At 38.3% G+C, this 21,585-nt stretch overlaps 1 protein-coding gene across 1 annotated transcript in view; it reads right to left on the reverse strand.

The window, feature by feature from the left end:
• Nucleotides 1-21,585, reverse strand: part of DYTN (dystrotelin) — a 62,856-nt gene that overhangs the window by 39,584 nt on the left and 1,687 nt on the right. The window contains 8 exon segments of the mRNA XM_037850099.1: nt 742-853; nt 6,270-6,433; nt 6,704-6,775; nt 10,984-11,061; nt 11,063-11,085; nt 11,626-11,711; nt 13,509-13,707; nt 15,969-16,043. Of these exon segments, the coding sequence (XP_037706027.1) occupies nt 742-853; nt 6,270-6,433; nt 6,704-6,775; nt 10,984-11,061; nt 11,063-11,085; nt 11,626-11,711; nt 13,509-13,707; nt 15,969-16,043 (809 nt within the window).

Below are 21,585 nucleotides of genomic sequence, written 5' to 3' on the forward strand. Positions count from 1 at the left end.
GAAAGTGAGGAAACTGTCTTTGGTAAAAGTGACTGATCAACATCATTCACTGTTGCAGTATTTGAAAGTGATGCTAGCTTCATGGAGAAACTGATGCATAGGAACTTATCGATCAAATGAGTTTTCTTTCTGGGAAAAAATTAAATGCTCTTTGTTTAAATTTCCTATTCTTTTCTCTTTATTCTGAGAAACGGCTGGATTCTCTTGCCGAGAATTTATAATTTTCTTTTAAAAAAATCACTGAAAAGGCATCTGCTAAGTTTTCATTATGCACTTATTCTCAATTTAAAATACTTACAATTTAAAGCTCATGAAAATACATATTAAAAATTCTTTTCTCCAAAAATATATTAGCCAAACTAGAGGCCCTGTGGTATCATTTCTTTACCAAACCAGAGCTCTCTTCTTTTCCATCTGTACCCATTTCCAATGCCTCTACCCCCTTTGACTCTTCCAAGATAGTCTCTGGCACACAATGTGGGATTAATGACTTCAGATTGGACTCTCTTTGGTCTTTTCTTGCCCCCAAAAGCTTTTATGAAGATCCGCAATATGTAAAAAGAGATGTATATATTGAGAGATATTTAAGGTCAGTTTGCTGCTTCCTTAGTCTGAACACTATAAGATATGTACTCCTGTCATACGTTATAAATCTCTGTTTTAACTTGAGGAAGGTTTTCTAACTGCTATCACTGACAGATTGAATTCATGCATAGTTTGGTGTGTTGCGTTAGATGTTACCTGGACACAGTGCTCAATCACAGGATGAGACTTCTGATGGGACTTGCTGTGAAGACCAGATAAGAAACACACCTGGCAGATGTCAAAATTGAGACACTTCAGACAGCGGTATCTGCCAATTAAAATGGAAATGCGGCTCACGTCACTACTAGTAGATGAGCAAAGAAAATAATATCCAGGTAGAGAACAGACAGGAGGTGTCTGAGCTACCAAGTGAGTATGAGTTTCTCCCTAATTTTATAGGGATACTGAATGACTCCTGACATGTTGATTTATTCAGGGAAATCTGTGATAGTTTTTTAAATAATATGACATTGTATCAGTATGGTTTTGTCCAGTAAACTATGGTATATAAGGCTGATTCATCCAAAAAAGATGTTTAGTGCCTTCTATATGCTGGTTGCTGTGTGCTACAAGCCTTGGGATAGCCTGTAACTCTGCAGCCATGGTTTGTTGAGCTGCACAGAACATTTAAATATTTTGAATTGAGTTGCCAACTTAACTAGGCGATTTCAATAAAATTTGAACTCTGGCTTTTCTTGAAAATTTCCAAGATATGATAATATTGGACCCGCATTCTGCATAGTGTTGGAGACATAAGACCATATATGAAAGAATTTAAAATAAGAAGTTGTCTTTTTTTTTGGAAATCTGCATGTAGGAAAGAAAGAAAGCAACAGAAGGGGATTCTCCACCAGCCAATGTCTCTTAACATTGCAGACTTGCTTTTATGTTTTATTTTTTATGTTTCTATTTATTTATGCTTCATTTTTAAGTTTCTTAAGGCTGTAGACTTTCTTTTATGAAGATATTCAACCTTAAATCTCCTTGTAGTCAGAAGGGGAGGGAGTCTCAAGACACTCAGGTAAGGGCAGGGAATGTCTCATAGCCCTCAGGGGGAAGAAAAAGTACCTTGACATCAGGGGTGGGCCGGTGAGACCCAATAGGCCTGCATTAGTAACTTTGAAGGATGTTTGAATGGGTTCATGCTGTCTGCAAAATATCAGGGTTCTATATATTTTTCTGAGGTTTTAACTTGTCTTTGCTAACTGCAGCGTATGTGGCATAAAACTATCTTCTTCATCAAAGGCAACAATTTGTGTGGGCAGAATGGAAACCACTTTTTAAGATGGACATACATTCTTCAGCTTGCCAGAGTCCTTACCTGACCTACTTCCTTCTTTATATTGCTTGCTTTGCCCCATAAGCATTTGATTTTCAACCCACATCTTTAAAATTATAAAGAAGAAATATGATAAGATCCCTTTGCTCAACATTCATATCATGTTACAAAGAGATTGCTTGGAAGCGTGAGGCATGATATAGTAAAATTAAGTGCCAAGTGAACGGCATGGAAAATGAGTGCTGTAGGAGAGAGAAAGATCCCGGTGGACTGATACAGTCAGAAAAGTTTTCATAGAAGAAGCTGAGACTTGTGCTACGTGTGGAATGCTGGGCTGGCGACCAGAGCGGTGGAAAGTCCAAGTGGGGAAGAGTAAGGTAATGGAGGATGTAATGAACAAGAAGTGGTTGGAGAGCATCAGTCTGTGAGACCTGCTCATTATTCTGAAGGGCAGAGGAATAAAAGCGTGGAACACCTCCTGAGACCAGACTGCAGAAAGTCTTGAAAGGCCAAAGTCGATTGAAGGCAGAGCAGGAGGATGAAGCACCGTGAAACTTGCAGCCTTGGCTGCCCTTTTTCACTGCTATAACCCCAATCTCTGGTTACTTAGTAGGATATTAATAAATTTTTGTGAATGGCTATAACGGTAGTTAATATCTTAAGCATTTACTATGCAACAGTCTGTGTTTGTGTGCATAGCTCTTTGAGGTAAGATATTCTTAATATCCTCATTTTAGAGATGAGGAAACTGAATCAAGAGAGTTTAAGCAACTTGCACAAGGACATGCAAATACTTAGTAAGGGGTAGAAGTAGGCTTTGAGCCCAAGGATACCATCTGTGCTAGTTTGTATATATTGTGTCCCCCAGAAAAAGCCATCTTTTTTAATGCAATCTTGTGGGGGCAGACATATTGGTGTGGATTAGGTTGGAACCTATTGGTTTAGTATTTCCATGGAGGTGTGGCCATGCCCATTCAGTGTGGGTCTTGATTAGTTTACTAGAGCCTTATATAAGCTCAGACATAAGGAGCTCACTGCTGTAGCTGAGACAGACATTTTAAAGATATCCATTGGAAGCTGATGCAGACATTTTGGAGAATGCCATTTTGAGATGCAACCTGGGAGCAAGCAGATGCCAGCCACGTGCCTTCCCAGCTAACAGAGGTTTTCCGGATGCCATTGGCCATCCTCCAGTGAAGGTACCTGATTTTTGATGCCTTACCTTGGACATTTATAGCCTTAAGACTGTAACTGTGTAACAAAATAAAAACCTTCTTTTATAAAAGCCAATCCGTTTCTGGTGTTTTGCATTCCGGCAGCATTTGCAAACTGGAACACCATCTGACTGCAAAGCCTGCTATTTTAACCATCATAATATATCCCTAGGGCAGGAGGCTGGAGTTTGAACATACCCTGTCCCCACCACCTCCCATTATTAGCCATGTGACCTTGGATTGGAAATGGAAGCTCACAGTTTTGTAGAGTTCTTGGTCCATGGTAGGTTTTCAATGAACAAGAGCTGAACGAATTAAACAAATGACTTAGTTTCTTCACCAGGAAAGTGGGGTATGTGATGGTTTGAAGCTGTATGTACCCCAGCAAAGATCATGTTCTTAACGCTAATCCATTCCTGTGGGTGTAGACCTATTGTGGGTGGGATTTTTTTGATTAGGTTATTTCAGTTGAGGCCTGCTCCAGAGAGGTCTTAATCCTCTTACTGGAGTCCTTTAAAAGAGATGAAATTCAGAGAAGCACAGAGAAAAGCTAAGACAGACAGAAGCTAAAAGAGAAACACACAGACGCTCAGAAAGAAAGCCATGGACGGAGCAGCCAGAAGCCGAAAGCAACAAAACCCGGGAGAGAAGGACCAGCAGATGCTGTTACGTGCCTTCCCATGTGACAGAGGGGTCCCAGATCACCAGCAGCCTCTTCAGGAAGAAGGCACTGTCCTGTTGATGCCTTGATTTGATCATTTTCATAGCCCTGAAACTGTGAAATTCTGACCTCTTGGCCTGACAAAGTTTTTACAAAGCTTTGGAAAGTATTCAACACGTGTAAGTGGGGAGACATTCACTTTTTACATAACGTGTATAACGTAACAAAGTATCCTTTTAAGGACTATTTGCTGAGCATTGGCTGCTTTGTCCAGCAATTTCTAGTGGCTGCAACCAGCTTGTCTAGGACAATACACTGAGGGGATGTTTGATTTACTTCCTGTGTTCCCCAAGTGCACAGGTGTGAGAAGGCTGTTGTGGGGATAATGAAATTGGTCTGTCATTGATGCTTTTACCAATAGAGAACCAAGGTTTATTCCTCAATCTCATCCCAATCTTATGTGACTGTTACAAAGCACACACATGACGTGCTTCAGGAATTTAGTGCTTGGATTAGGGACAATCTTCGGTTTTTGTCCCTTTCTTTCTTTAGAACTCTCTGCCTTTGCCCTCTTCCTGCTACCTGCAGATCTGCGGATGCTTCTGCCCTCAATTGGTTTTATTACTCTCATTAAAACCTTAAAGCTATTATCTGAGGTTTTTGAGAGCCAAAAATATGAGTTTAAGGTTAGATGGTAATACATTCAAGCAATTTTTAATAGACTCTGAAAGTTAGAGTGAAAAGAAGCCTCAGATAGCATGTGATCCACCCCCCTCCACCCCCCTTATTTTACTAATGGGAAAACTAAGGTCCAGGGATGTCACAAGCCTTGCCCTGGGTCACCTCAGGAAAGATGGTCACAAGGAGGCATCTTTAAGAGGAAGCTTAATCTCATTCTCAATAGATAGGGACATATTCTAGGACTTAAGATATGGTACTTCTTGCCCTCTGTCTTTGCCATTTTTGGGGGTGTTTGTGGCCTAAGTCACTCAAACCCTTTGGGACTCAGTTTTGACATCTATAAAAGAAGAATAATAATATCTGCTTTATTTTATACATGAATTTTTTAAAAATTTCAGTGCAAAAGTTGTGTTTATATAATTGCAAAGTTAATCCTGTACTTGGCGCAGTGATGGACACATAGTAACTGCTTAATTAGTATTTGCTTATGGGTTAAACGATTATAACATGCAAACAACTTAGTAAATCATATTTGCATTCCCGCACTGGCCAATATAAAAACTTGCTTTTTCTTTGCATCATGGAGATTCCTTTGGTTTGGTTGCTTGGTTTCTAACAGTCCTATTTATGTTTTATTGATTAAAGTTCAGTTATTTGCAAAGAGTTTTTCATGAGTAAGATTTCAATATGTTCTCAGAGTTTTCTGCAAACCCCATTCATTTTCCCAGCAAAATTAGAACCCAAGTTCCAGTTTTCTAGTGACCCCGGCAGACCTGTGTTATATCTGTGGGGGAGTGTGTTTCAAGTTGGGTTGGTTAAGTCTGGAAATACAGAAGATAATGGGGACAAATGAGCAGGAGCCAAGCCCTGAGTCTAGGCCCTCGTTCCTGCCCCTGCAACCCCCTTTTGGGCACCCCTAGCTTTGACCCGACTTTAGCTACCTGGTTGTCCCAGCTCTTCAGTCCTACCACTGTCCCAGCCCCTACACCTGTTTTCACTCACCACAAAGCCTGCCCCCTCCCCCCACCTTTTGCCTCACCTGGACCTGATTTCCTTCCCTCTTCCCCAAGCCTTTAGTAATAACTCTAATTTTACTTCCTTATTGCTTTATTTATGGGAGGCCCTTTCTCTAAGATGAGGTTCTGACTGCCACCTCAAAGCTACGGAACGTAGTTTTCAACTCTCCCCTTTCTTCTAAGATGGGGAGAAGAACCAGCTTGAGTTGCTCCCACAAAATCCCATTATGCCTTTGGTCTGAGACCTTGTTCTCATTTGTCTGCACAAGGAGGCAGCAAAACACCATTGCTGAGAAGCGAGGACTCTGGATCCAAACCACCAGCTCTGCCACCTGCTAACCAGATGAATAAGATATTTAGCTTCTCCAAGCCTCAATATCATTGTTTGTAAATTGGAGATAATCATGCTACCTTTTGTATAGGTTTATAATGAGTTTTAAATAAAATGACCCATGTAAACCAGAGTAAAACTTGGTTAACACTAAATAAATATAAGCTATTATTATTGTTATTCTTATTATTGATGGCTCCAAGGTATTTAAAAGGTTTCTTTGAAATAAAACACAAATTTTTTCCCCTTAGAGGGACAAAACTTTATATTGGTCTGAGTTTAGGACTATGTATCCATGGAATAATATAACATTCCATGTATTACAGAAGATAAAATATAATTTATCAACTAGGATGCCTCTTGTGGAGAAATTATTGAGCCAAAAACATCGACTGAGTTTCAGATGTACGAGAAGGACCGCAAAAAGAATATGGAGAGATGCAACTGCAACTTTAGCCCTTTGGAGAATAACTGTCCTTGAACCACTGATGAGTGACTGTACCTCAGTCCCACAATCGGGAAGTTCCTGCAGATGCTGCACCGGACAGGGTGAGTGACCATTTCAGTGGCTGATAATCAGTGGCAGGTTGGGAGCCACAGGAGGATGGGAGGCTCTGACTGTAACCAAGACAGAAATTTCTCTTCTTTGATGGTGGGGCTCAATACCTGGAAATGAAGGTCATGCTTAGATGCGTTCACAGGCATGACTTTGGTCTCTAGTATCGATGAGAATTTATTTTCCCCCTTCTTCTCAGGCTCTATTTCTGTCAGCTCTGCTGAAGAAGTTTATCATATGAAAAGTCGGAGGCCCCTCTACCTCCTCAATTAGGTTGTCTGGGATGCTGTGGGGAGTAACAGGTCTGTAATTTAAACCAGTCTGCAAACTATTCAAGCACATCTGCCCCCAACTCCCATGGCCATCTGCATTGCACTCGCTCCTTGGAAACAGCTGCGGATAGCACTTTCCACAGAGCAGGGAGCACGGCTCTCTCCCACAACAGTCGGGATCTGTAAAAGTCAAGAAATCCCCTGTCAGCTGTTAGAAAATGGAGAGCTTTGTGGCCACCAGAAGCAGCACACCTGAGCCATAGTACTCACATCCTTGAAATCCCAGGATCTGGTTTCTGAGATGGGAGGAACTGTCTCAACCCAAGCAAACAAATGTGGTTTTGTACAACGTTCCGGTAGAGACAATGAATGAAAGAATAGAACGAATTGGGGCTGGGAGGAAGGATAGGATGAGAGAAGAAAATCAGGCAGTTGGGGTTATAAAGGGATGACTTCCATTGTTTCACTTCTTATGATTCCAGTCAAATTATCTGAACCTTTCTTTGCCCTTGCTTACCTATGGAATGCAGACAACAATGATATTGCATTAAAGTTTATTGTGGTTTTAAGAAAAGCCACTTTCACATCCTCTCATTTTAACAAACGCCAATCTCTGAGACAGGGTGGATCGTTAACCTTGGTTAAAGCAAAGGATGATAGAGATTTGATATTTTGTTCTGTGAAAGGAACTGTAAATTGACCTTCAGGCCCTCAGCTACAAACCGGTTCCCAGCAAAGGAGGCCTACAGCGTGAGCCCCTACAATAATGCAGTCAGAGTTCATGACCCCACAGCTTGGAGAACAGGACTTACAGGAAATAAGATAAGGAAAAGAGACCTAAGCTCTGACCAATCCATTTCGGACAAGATTCCTTTTGCCTATGTGTTCCTATAAGGTGCTAGAACAGAACTCACCTGACAACTGCCATTTCCTTTTGTTTGACTATAAATCCCCCACCCCCCACCCTCACTCAAGGCTTTGGAACACCTGCTTTTAATTGGTGTTGCCCAATTTGCAAATTGTTATACTGTTAATAAAGCTCACTTCTTTCTATTTGCAATAGTAGTTCTTTGGACAGTTGAAGGTCAGAAAAGTGAGTTAGCTGGAGAAATGGAATTTCACTCCAGGAATCCTTACTCTTAATTGAAGGGTTTTCACAAAGCTTTGCCACAACCCAATCTTACATACATTCCAGTGATTCTGTCTTCACTAGCTGACACAGTGTTTGAACCACAGTCACCATCAGGAGTCGAACTAAGGGACTAAATCCTTGTGACTGCCATGATGGCCAGTGCCTTGGCTGTGGCATTATCTATATGTACAGATGTGTACCTGTCACCTCCTTTTAATCCCATTTAGTCTTGGGACCTAATTGTATGTCTGATGTCTTCTACAGCACAGGCTGTCAAGAGGCATTGCCTGCAACCTCAGAAGTAATTTCAAAGACACCCCCCTGCTGAGTCCATCAACTCGAATAAACATTCTTCTAATCAGGAAAGTGGCACTTAGAACCTCTTTGCTGACAATTAGCCCGGCAGAAGTCAACAAACATTTGGGTAATAGTGACAAGATGGCTTATACTTTAAATTGATAATAACTTCTTTGCCATTAGAACATCAGTAACTGCCTACTATGCTATTTGGCTTTTGTCTGAAAAGTCCGTTGTCGGTTCTTTGCCCTGTGAGTGCTGATGAAACAACTGAACCATTGGCATAGACAGAAGACAATTGCTTTGACATTCACAGTCCTTTGTTGTCTTTGAGTCCTGGGCAAAGGGGTTTAACTATGTTTACAAAACGAGCGAGGTAGATCCTATGGGACTGACTTGTTTGTGCTGTGATTCTGACGCAAGTGAAAAGAAAATTTAGTTCTGTAGTGGGTTTTAACCTAAATTTTTGGCTTTAAGTGTGTGCATAAAGATTTTGTGGATTAATTGCCCATTTGACTAATTTCTTGCAGGTGTTCTATGGGAGATTTAAACACTGCTAGATGGCATGCTGGCACTGCAGAACACCACTTGAAATGATAATTGGGATTCTTAGAGGGGGGATTTGAATCACATTGTAAGGCCTGGAATTTTATATAGGAATCCATTTCTGAGTTCCTAATGGAAGTCAATGGGACGATAATTCGCTATGCAAATCTCTGCCTTCCTAACAACTTTCTCAGGAGCTTACTAATGCTTGAAGAGAAGACAGAGGAGCACTGCGAGAGCTGCCATTTTAGCCGCTCATTGACCTCAGTGGAGCCTGGAACAAGGACAGATTTCTAGGGTCTATTGGACAGACTTCTTGTCTGGGGCCAGCTGTAATGGTAAAAAGGAAAAAAAAAAAAAAAAAAAAAAAAACAGCCCTAGGGCCCATCTCCTTCCATAGCATCTATTTTCTAAACTTGCTAGTTCCAAAACTGATCGCATAAATGGATGGAGAGATTTCCCCACCCTCCTGGGCCCCCCACCAGCTCGAGTCCAGAAATGTCAGGATTGTTGGTGGAGATCCTCTGCTACGGTGACTCCCCAGGAGATGCCTGAGCATCAGCAGAAAGCTGGCAGTCAGATTTATGTGCTGCTGTAACCACCAGAATAGCTCTGTACTATCTAGACCTGATGTTTTAACCTTATAAATTTTTTAAAAACCATTGCTCCATTTAAGAAATATGAACATCTTAAATGTTGTTTGGATTTTCAGAATAAATTAAATATTAAATATCATTGTCGATGTAAGTATAAAATATTAATATTAAGACCAAAGGAAAGCAAAGGTAATTTTGGATAGGCTGTTCCAAAACATACTTTGTATGCTAGAGATTCTGATCATTTTCCTCTTGACCTTTCCTCCTAACTCTGTCACAACTGTCCCCAGTTCAGAAGACTTGGTCCAAACCAGCAGCAAAATGACAGAAAATTACAAGAAAAAACTCTACTGCACAGTGAGGACACCTCGTTCCGGGATTTTGCAGAGGCTGGAAGAAGACCAAAGACATTCTTGAAACAAGAGATGAAAAGGTACGGTGGGACCGTAACCATTCAGACCACAGGCTATCTGGAGCCTGCTGGATCTATTTGCAGAAGTCCTTGTTGCACCACTTTACATCATTTTAACATTTAAGGATTACATTTACTTTTAGGAGGTTAACTTCCCCTGCGTGGTAAGAATATAAACAATATCCTATTTGCAGAGTCTTAAAGTACAGGAAATGAGAGAAATTTTAATCATTTGAGTGTTCATCATTGCATTTCATCTGTGCTTTCATTAAAGCATTTGTTGAAGCCTCCTAGCGTTGAGCACTGTTCAAGGCACTGGGGATACAAACATGAATGGGATATGATCCTTGCCCTTGAGAAATAGTCTAGTGGGGGTAGCACACAGCTGGGTGATAGTTGCAATGTGACTTGACAAATGCCTTTACAAAATGCAAAGGGATATATGCATAGGGAATTAAAGAAGCTTTTAGCAAGGTGACTGCAATTTGAATGATCTTGATAGATGAACAATATTTGTCAAATGAAAGGAGAGGCAACAGGGCTGCTGGAGAAGAAACTGTAGAAGGCAGGCATGGAGAACTAGGTGCATCGCAGGCAGAGGAGGAATTTTGTCATGCAGGTGTGGAAAGGGTGTAAGGACTGTAAGGAAAATTAAATAATTTGGCAAAAGCAAAAGAGCCCACTGGATATCTTTTCAATGGGAATAATCAGAACTGATAGAGAAATGCATCATTGTCTTTGACTGGGCTGTTTTACAACTCTGTGGAGATTAAAGCTAATTTGTAGAAAACTGAGAGCAATGCAAAGAATCCTTGTCTACTGACAAGCAAATGCATTCTGTTCCCATGGAGGAACCACCATCCGCCTCTCCCAAAGCAAGTGTTGCATCCACTGGTTGTGTGTTCTTTGATTTTTCCCTTTGAACTGGCTGTAAAGTCTTACAGTTTCCATCTTTTAATCAATGAACTAAATAATTTTTTGAACACGTGTCTTTTTTACATTTATATAACAACCATGATTTTACCTCTCTTTGAAAAGAGAAGGATTGGATCAAATCATGAACAAATGATGCTTTGCGATTGCACTCATAGACATGAGTGGCCAATGAAGAATTTTAGGCATGGGAGTGACATTTGTATTTTGGAAAGGTGTGAAAGATGGGAAGTGTGGAGGAAGAGTTGGAGAGAAGGGAGACCAAAGCTGAGAAAACCAGCAATTGCAGTAGTTCAGGCTAAAGTTAATGGAGCCTTTACTCAGATAAAATAGCAGAGGCTTATAGAGGGGAGGGGTTGTGTGGACAGCTGAATAAAGGTAGAATTAACACTGCCAAAATCAGAGTCTTTAATAATAAATGTGGCTATTATTACTGAAGCAAATTTAGAATTCTTAAATATTAGGGATTTACCTGCTGTAAATCTGTGAGTAGGTTCCTCAAAACTCTTCGAGTCATGTGTGCTCCAGAATCAGAACCTTCCCTGCTTTTTTTCTGCATAGAGCTGAAAAAGAGCTAGACACATTAAAGAGAAAAGAAATATTTAAGTTGAATACTTTAAATATATCTTCAAAGAGTGTATGCTTTGAATTCTGAATAGTCTCTTTCAGGATATGAAGGGAAAAGGAAGGGAAAGTAATATTGATTATTTGCTTGCTCTTTTGAAGGCCTCTCAAACAGGATAATTTGATAACTAATGAAAAGCCATTCACATTTTGACCCTTTGGTAATTCATCATATCTAAGATGTGCTATGTGAGAACAGTCAGTCCCAGTCTTTGAAGGAGTAATTATTGCTGTGTCTGAATAATCCCCAAACATACAAATATCAAGTCACAAAGAAATGAATAATTAGAAATATAGATCGACATCTTGAAAAATTCCAACTTCTGTAAATCTTAAACTTTGTTCTTCACTAAACACACAAGTCACACTGAGTACACACTGAAGTAGACCAGCGGCTATGGTGGGGACACAGGAGTGAGCGAAGAAGTTCAGGTGCTGGAGGTCTGGGGGCCACTGCATTTGAGACACTCAAAACTCCCATATGTGTTACCTCTGTACTTGGTAAGAGGGCTGTCCCTGGAGAGGGCAATCAGGGCTGTAGCTGCAGGCGCCAGCCGGAGAAAACCAGTTCCTGTGCTGCTCGGCAACAAAACCCGGAGACAAGAATGGGAAGAGCCGTGTTACCCTTGGAGAAGTGGTTTATAAAAACTATAACCACTAGCGGACATTTCTGACATGGCGTCAGACATTCACAAGTTCCGGTTTTTCATGACCTTTTCTCCTATATGTAAAATTTGGCAGACCTAAGCATTGAATTAACGTATTTCACCGTTCATTCAACAGGTTATTTATTGGAGACCTCCGCTGTGCTAAGCACTGGACCATGCTCTGGGGATACAGGGATAAACCCTGTCTTCATGACTTGTGTAGTCTCACTTATTTAGAACTCAGTTGCTTGGAAATCAAACAAACAAGGACCAAAAGGCAGGCACAGGAGCAAACATTTATGCAAAAAAACCCCACAAGTGCTTAGTCCTTACTCAGAGCCTAATCATCCTTTGCACACTGGTTATATAGTTTCCAAATATCCTAGGCAGGACTGTGGGCCACAAGTGCTGATAGGAGAGATGGCAAAGTTTATTGTTCAAGGAGGCTGAAAATCATTAAAAAAAACTTAAGAATGTGTTTGCGTATTATTTGTGCAAACAACAACAAATAACAAAGTAGGAAAGAAAACATCTGGAAAGAATTTGCCAAATGGTTAAACTGTGCTTGTTTCTGGGAGGTAGGCTTATAGTATATATTTCTTTTCTTCACTTGCCAAATGTTTTGTGTTCACCGTGATTTTTTCAGACAATTCTGAAGGATGAGGTAAGGCACACAAAACTTAACTGGGGCAGAAGAATGGTAAACCCCACAGAGCAGTGAAGCACACAGAGAAACATGTGTGCATGGGCGTACACATACATTGATTAACACAACCATCGATTCCAGAGCATGCATGACCAATGCTTTCACATATCTAAACTGGCTCATAGGTTAGCCATTTGATGTGGATTGAATTGTGCACCCCAGTTTGGACATGTTCTTGGTTTCAGTCTGCATTCTGGTGGGTGTGGATCCATTGTAAATAAGAGCTTTTTAAGATGTTACTTCAGTTAAGGTGGCCCAACTGAATCAGGTTGGGTTTTAATCCAGATTACTGGAGTCTCTCATAATCAGACTGAAAGTCGGACAGAGAGAAGCCATGAAGAGCAGCCAGAAGCTGGAAGTCAAAAGAACCGGGAAGAGATAGGACGAGGCGTTGCCATATACATTGTCATATGATGGAAAAGCCAAGGAACTCCAGAGATTGCTGGTCAGCCAGAAGACACTGACCCCTGGAGCAAAGAGAGCCTTCTAGCCTCTGAAACTGTAAGCCAATGAATGCCCATTGTTTAAGCCAACCCATCGTATGGTATTTTTTTTTTTCAGCAGTCAGGAAACTAGAACATCATCCAGGCATGGAATATTCAACCTTACTCTAGCTAAAAAACAAAACAACAAAAACTGATAATGAGTCACAAAGAATTGAGCAAAGAAATAAGCTACCAAGGACTCAAAAGCAAAGTACAGTTTTTCATATGCATGGAAGTATCATTGCCTAGTAAAAGGTGTGCATGCTTCTCTAGGGTGGAAAGGAGTTTGTATGAGAGAAAGAATAATGCAGAATTGCTTTTCTCCCTTTGCTATCCACAGATTGTATATTTAGTGAGATTGATAAGCATATATGTCTTTACTCTCCTCTTCAATGCATAAAGCACTTGTGGAAAACAAACAAAGGTTTCTTCTATACCAAACCCCAAGCAAACATGAGGCAACACCAAGTGGTCAATGACCGGTGGCAAGTAAACCCTGCCTTTGAAGTTGCAGAATGGACATACACATTCTCACCTGTCATACATCGTTCTTAGAAGATTCAGAGTGAGTTCTGAAGCTCTGGTATGCGCCAGTCCTGGTTTTTCCACTCTGACTCTCTCAAACAGCTTCTGGAGGGCCTGAGAAAGCTGCTGCTCAGAGAGAGAGCTCTCTCTTGCTTCCCAGAAACTTTGACATAGTACCTGCTGAATCAGGGAGCTGTCAATCAAGTCCACTGCAGGAAGCAAATGAAGAATTGAACCTTACTTTGTGATGGGAGTGAAAAGCTTCGAATAAAGCAAATGTCATCTAGTGTTTAAGACATTTAGACTGTCTTTTTATGGCAGTTATTTTCTTTCAAAAGGAATTAAATATAACCATTATTTGGACAAACATTACTTGTGTATAATTCAGGCATTAGTATTCTGACAGTTGATTTGGTTTTGGAAAAGTGTCTCTGTTAGTAAAGTGTAGTTAGAACGTTATTACCACTATAACCTCTAGGATGACTGCTTTATAGAATGAAGTTAAAAGGGGGGAGGAGTGAGAAGCTTGCAAAATAGCCTTCCAAGCAACTTGGGACACTTTGGTAAAAAAAATAGTAAAAGGTTTTTATAGTCTTTATTAAGTGGATTGAGCAAATTTACTTTTCATGTTCTAACACAGTTTTTTTTCCCCCATCTGTTTCCTAGCTTCAGAAGGAATGTTGTATGTTAAAACACAATTGCCTTAGTTAAGAAAAAATAAATAAGAAACCCAGTAATCTTTGTAAGGGGGCTAATGCTGAATTACTAGACACTTCAGGTCCCACTCTCGCCTCAGTGATATTTCTTTTTGGTCTTGGTTCCATCAGTATTATTGTCTAGTGATAGCAGTTAAAACCAGAGTTGCTTATCAAAAATATTGGTTTCTTCCTTTCTTCCTTTCTTTTTAATTTTTCTTTTTTTTTTTTTTTACCACTTTCTCCTAAAAATTTTAAAAGGCAAGGAATAGCAGGAAGAATGAAAGAGAGCCAACCCTATGGTTTCTTGCAAAGGGACGATTACAGACAAAATTAATAAACACCCACTTTTACCATCTGAGAGGTGGAGATACAGTATCACCAAGAGCTTCTGGCATTTAAAATGCTTTAGCCTGTGAAATGATAAAACCCAAACTCACAGATAAAAAAATCTTAGCAAGTATAACAAATTTTGTATTTGTCCTTTAATATTTTCTTAAGGGGTGAGTCAAAGGAACTGGGGAGCAGATTTTGGAAATGTGACAAATAAAAACACGGCTGCAGGTGGTGGTGTCTGAAAAACATTTTATCATTATTCAATCTCAAAACCTATCACCTTGGCCTGGCATTTTTGTCTTCTGCTGAGAGCTCTATATTACAGCAAACCAGATAATGGTGCTGTCCATTAATCTCCCACAAGATTATGCAGTGATGCTCTCCAGATACTGCTACTTGGAGCTCGATTACGCCTTATCTCAGTGTTTGGGGCTGTTCTGTTTTTGAGTTTGGGTTTGGACATCTCTTCTAAGTAGAATTTTCAATCACTGACTTGTGTATCATCAACATATTGTTCTCCTAAATATTATTTGTATTCACTGTTTGGCAGAAGAGAAAAAGATTAAAAAGAAAATTCAACCTTCAGTAGAAACATCATATACATAACACAACAACTTTTTATGTCTGATATGATAAATGTCAGCAACCACTTAACACGAAGCAATTTTTGTTTTTTTAATGCCATAAAGAACTTAAGAGAAATCAAGAACTTTAGATAGGCTGAAATGCTGCTTGTTTCTGTTGATTTTCAGTGCTAGAACCGAATTTATTTCACTTTGGAGAATTTTTACAGGATAAAAGTTTTCATTATATTTTGACTCATTTTCCCTAATAACAGCACAAGGGGGAAGAAACCAGTAGCATTCAACCAGCCATAAATTTAATTTAGAAGGGAAGTTCACAAGGAATTTTCCAGATAGTTGTAAAATGTATGGCCTATGGATTATTCATTTGAACCTGCTTTCCCATGTTCAGATACAGATAAGTGATACAACCTGAAACTGCAAATCTTATATGGAAGAAGAATCTTAAATTTTCAGACTTCAATTTGTCAGTACAGATTCTACACCAGCTTTATCTGTAGTTTTATTTTATTTCTTGCTATTCTGAAAATGAAACAAACAAAATTCCAAAACCAAGTAAGAAGAATATAAAAAATTTAAATCCTCATCCACATTTTCTCTTGACAATCAGTAAAGCCACACAAGGGTTGAAGGCACACAAGTGTACTCACATAATCTGTGTTACAAAAGAGGGAAATGCACAGGGAAAGGCTTTCTGAATCACACGGTCATTCACTTGGAGGAGTTTTTGTTTTTCTGTATGAATTTTACATCACACGGTCATTCACTTGGAGGAATTTTTGTTTTTCTGCATGAATTTTACATCACATATCAGGTGCAAATTATTGCAAATATTTTAAGAAAGCCTATACTTACATTGGCACAGAGTTTGCACTGATCGTAATTTGAAGGCTGTTTTATAAATAGAATTCTCAATGCTATTTAGAGCATCTGTAAAGAAAACATGAAATATCATGGATAAAGGATGGCCTTGTTGTATAAATCCCACATCCCATAAGAAAATCCTAGAGATCATGTAGTTGTACTTTATTTTTCAGGTGAGGAAACCAAGACCTAGAGCTATCTTTTCTACCTGCGAACAAATTACAATGGACTAACAGAATCCAGGAGCTGCAAATGACATTAGAGAAACCTGAGTCTCTCTGAGGAATCCACCATAGAGTAGGGAGTATTTTTCCAGTAATCTGCCCACTTTTTAAATGAAAGGAAAAGGCCTTGTGAAACAAATAGGATAGAAAACTATACATAAATATAAACTCAATTTTATTGAACATATATATTACATTCTAGTCATATAGGCATATATGTATTTATGCATATATGCAAAAGACCCCAAAGCTTTCCATTTATTCATTTATTTAGCACATATTTATTGAGGCCCTACTATATGGGCCAGGCATGATTCTATGTCCTTGAAATATAGCAATTAACAAAGTAGAAAAAAATCCTGCCATTGTGGAGCTTAAATTCTAATGGCATCCACCATAATGTTAACCCTAGATATCTGAGTGGTCAAATTCTTGGTGTTTGTGGTTATTTTTTTTTATTTTTGGTATTACCTAAATTTTTTGTAAAGCGTGTATTTTATTTTTATGACCAGAAAATAATGATTGCTATGTCTTTTTTTGAGATTCATCACCAACATCACCACAACAATGGCTAGAATTTTCTGAGCACTTTTCAGGACCTGAACGTGTGTTTACCCATTTCACAGTGTGGAGGAGAGGAAACAGTTTTGGAGCCAGAACCTAGTTCTATTCCTTCCTTTTTCTTCTGGGAAAATTAAGTTTCTTCATCTCCTAAACAGGGTATTTGCAAGATTTAAGTAACAAATGTAGGCAAAATTCTTGCTAAATTGTCTTCCTTACTCCTCCGAACTCACAATTTAAATTTGGTTCGTTGATCCTCCAAATTTGATTATCAATTTGATTTTCATTTGGGTTAAAAGACAGGCATAGCAATCTCACAACAGAATTTTTTCTTGCCCAAGAGTAAAAATGATCAGTCTTCATATCTAGAAAAAGTAAAACTTAGAAGAATGCCATTGATCACTAAACTCATATGACTTATATTTAGTGACTTCAAATCCTCAAGACTTTGGAATTAGCAAATATCTAGAGTTACAATTACATTCCTAGGCCCTGTTTCTGTAGCTAAGTCATCATAAAAATATATTCATATTTATTAATTTATTCATTAATTTACAAAACAAACAACCACAGAATGTGAATGCATTCTCTCGCAAGCTCTGGGGATTGATTATGACACATTATAAAGATCACTTCAGTAGCAGTAAAGAACGGACTAATGTCTAGGTGAGATCCAAAGCAAGAAGTTTATTTCAATATTTCAAGTTAAGATAATGAAATTGATCAGGATTAAATCTCAAGGAATATTTTAATGAATTTGAAAAAAAGTGGAATTCTGTGACCCACCATGCAATAATAGTAGAAATAATCAATAAACAGATAAGAAAAAAATTTACCAGTGTGAAAAATGTTTTAAATTTTTTTAAAAATAATCATATAGTCAAAGAGGAAATAGAAAACTATATTTAAAACTATTCAGAGGCTAAAAATGAGGCAAGAATTACTGAATATCAAAGTCAAAGTTAATTATTCTACAAAACCAAAATAACATAGAATTGGCAAATGAAGCAAAGAAGTGTCATTTTGGAAAGAAAAATTAATAAAAAATTGGCAAAGCCTAAGAGATGAAAAAATAAAACTAAAAAATATTAGAAATGAGAAAGGATCTATATCTACAGATGCAAAATTAATTTTAAAATAGAAAAAAATGCTATGTATAAATTTATGCCAACAAATTTTGAAACACAGATGAAGAGACCAATATCTCTTATGATTATAGATGTAAAAATCCTCAACAAAATACTAGCAAACCAAATCCAAGTGTATATTAAAGGAATTATACACCATGACAAATGTGGGATTATCCTTGGCATGCAAGTTTATTCAACATAAGAAATTCAATTAATGTAATGCACCATATTAACAGAATGAAGGAAAAAAAATAAAACCACATGATCACCTCAATTGATGCAGAAAGGCACTTGACAAAATACAGCCTTTCTTGATAAAAACACATAAAACACTAGAAACAGAAGGAACTTTCCTCAACATGATTAAGGGCATATATGAAAAGCCACAGCTAATATCCTATTTAATGGTGAAAGACTGAAAGCTTTCCCTCTAAGACCAGGAACAAGACAAGAATGCCCATTTTCGCCGCTATTATTCAACATTTTACTGGAAGTTCTTGCCAGAGCAATTAGGCAAGAAAAAGAAATAGAAGGCATCCAAATTGGAAAGAAAGAAGTAAAACTTTCCCTATTTGCAGATGATATGATCCTATATACAGAAAATCCTGAAAAATCCACAACAAAGATAGTAGAGCTAATAAATGAATTCAACACAACATGGCAGGGCACAAGATCAACACCCCAAATTCCCTAGTGTTTCTATGTGCAAGCAATGAACAGTCAGAATAAAAAACTCAAGAAAAGAATTCCATTCATAGTAGCTACTAAAAGAATAAAAATCTAGGAATAAATCTAACCAAGGATATAAAGGATGTATACACAGAACACTACAAAACATTGCTGAAAGAAATTAAAGAAAACCTAAATAAATAGAAGGATATTCCATATTCATGGATTTGAAGACAAAAATGTTCTTAAGATGTCAATAATACCCAAAGCAATTTATAGATTTAATGCCATCCAATCAAACTTCCAACAACCTTCTTTGCAGAAATGGAAAAGCCATTCATCAAATTTATACGAAGGGTATCAGGCCCTGAATAGCTAAAGCCATCTTGAAAAAGAATGAAGTTGGAGGACTCACACTTCCTGATTTAAAATTTATTACAAAGTCATAGTGATCAAAACAGCATGGTACTGGTATAAGGTCAGACATAGACCAATGGAATAGGATTGAGAAGTCAGAAAGCAACCTTTACATATATGGCCAACTGATTTTTGACAAGGTGGCAAAGGCCACTCAATTGGGAAAGAATAGTCTCTTCAATAAATGGTACTGGGATAATGGGATCTCCATTTGTAAAAAAAAAAAAAAAAAAAAAAGGAGGACCCATCCCTCACATCATACACAAAAATCAACTCAAAATGGGTCAAAGACCTAAATATAGGAGCTAGAACTACCAAACATATAGAAGAAAATGTGCGGAAGCATCTTTGGGACCTTGTTTTACACAATGGTTTCTTAGATTTTTCACCCAAAGGATAAGCAACAAAAGAAAAAATAGAAAAATGAGACCTCATCAAAATTAAAAACCTGTGTGCCTCAAAGGACTTCATCATAAAAGTAAAACAACAACCTATACAGTGGGAGAAAATATTCGGAAACCACCTATCTAATAACAGATTAATATCCAGTATATATAAAGAAAGTCTTCAACTTAACATAAAAAAGACTAACAACCTAATTTAAAAATGGGCAAAAGACTTGAACAGACATCTCTCCAAAGAAGATATACAGATGGGCAGAAAGCACATGAAAAGATGCTCAACCTCATTAGCCATCAGAGAAATGCAAATCAAAACCACAATGAGATACCATTTCACACTCATTAGAATGGCTGCTATTACCAAAATGGAAAATTACAAATGTCACAGAGGATGCAGAGAAATAGGAACACTCATTCGTTGCTGCTGACAATGTGAAATGGTGCACCGCTGTGGAAGACAGTTTGACAGTTCCTCAGAAAGTTAAGCGTAGAACTACATATGAGCTGGCAATCCCATTACTAGTTATATACCCCAAAGAATTGAAAGCAGAGACTCAGATATTTTCACACCAATGTTCATAGCAGCATTATTCACAATTGCCCAAAGATGGAAGCAACCCAAGTGTCCATCAACCGATCAATGGATAAATAAAATGTGGTATATATATACAATGGAATATTATTCAGCTATAAAAAAGAATGTAGTCCTGATATATGCGACAACATGGATGAACCTTTCACATGTTGACATCGTGTTGAGTATAAAAAAACAAATACAAAAAGACAAATATTGTATGATCTCACTGATTTGAAACTATTGGAATAGGAAAACTCATAGAGTCAGAATCCAGAATATAGGTTACCAGAGGATGGTGTGGGGGTAGGGAATGGGAAGTTAAAGCTCAAAATGTACTGGGTTTCTATTTGGAATGCTGGAAATAATTTGGAAATGGATGGTGGTTATGGTAGCGCAACATTGTGAATGCAGTTAAGAACAGTGAAATGTATATATATGTATGTATAAATATATGAATGTGGTTAAAAGGGGAAATGTTAGATCATATATATGGTAACAGAACAAAACTTTTAAAAAAATCCATGTAACTGCACTACACAAACAGTGAACTCTAAGTTAAATCACAGACTTTAATTAAAAGTACAATTATAAAAATGTGCTATCATCAGCTGTAACAAATTCTCAACACCAATGCAAAGTGTTGGTGGTAGGGTGGTACAGGGGAATCCTGTATTTTATGCATGATTGTTTTGTAAATCTACAACTTTTCTAATAAAGAAAAAAAAAAAAGACGACCCCAAACTAGAGGTTTCTGTTGGTTTCCAAAGAATGGCTCCTTCCCAAACATAACTTAGTCTGAATTTCATACCAAGCCACAATGACTTGATTTCTGTTTGGAAAATGATGTTTCTTGCTCTTGAGTGCTGTGGGGTAAAGTCCTAGAAATCATGACACGGGTGAATATACAGCTGGAGACTCTATGCTAAGCCACCGAGGGGTTACAGTGCTGAACTAGGACAGACCCATCTTTAGGAGTTAGAGAACACCACAGATCTCTCTCTGAACTTTGTCTCAGTGATCAATTCATGAACATGAGTTGAGGATGCCAACCTTAGATGAGTGTGGGCTGTGACTAAAAAATGTTACCAAAATATGCCATCTTGTTTGAGAATCTTCCACATCTCTTTTGAAAAGGTGTGCTATTGGTTGGATTGTGTCCCCCAAAAAGATATGTTGAAGTCCTAACCCCTAAAAATTCAGAATGTGACCTAACTGGGAAATGGGGCCATTGCAAATGGAATTAGTTAAATTAAAATGAGTTCATACTGGAGTAGGGTAGCCTTTTAACCCAACACGGCTGGTGTCCTTTTAAGAGTAGCAGAAGAGCCACAGAGAGAACACCCTATGAAGGTGGAGAGTCACAGGGAGAAGACAGCCATGTGAAGATGGAGGCAGAGATTGGAGTCATCCTGCCACAAGCCAAGGAACACTTGTGGCTACTAGAAGAAAGAAGAGGCAAGGAAGGACCCTCCTTTAGAACCTGCACAAAAGGGACTTTTAGCCTCCAGACCGAGAGAATATATTTATGTTGTATTAAGCTACCCAGTTTGTTATGGCAGGAAACGAATACAACGTGCAAACATACCAAATAATTTACAATTAGCTCTAAAACTTTTAAATTTAATTCAC

Source organism: Choloepus didactylus, chromosome 9 (assembly GCF_015220235.1).
Source record: "Choloepus didactylus isolate mChoDid1 chromosome 9, mChoDid1.pri, whole genome shotgun sequence".
NCBI lineage: Eukaryota > Metazoa > Chordata > Mammalia > Pilosa > Megalonychidae > Choloepus > Choloepus didactylus.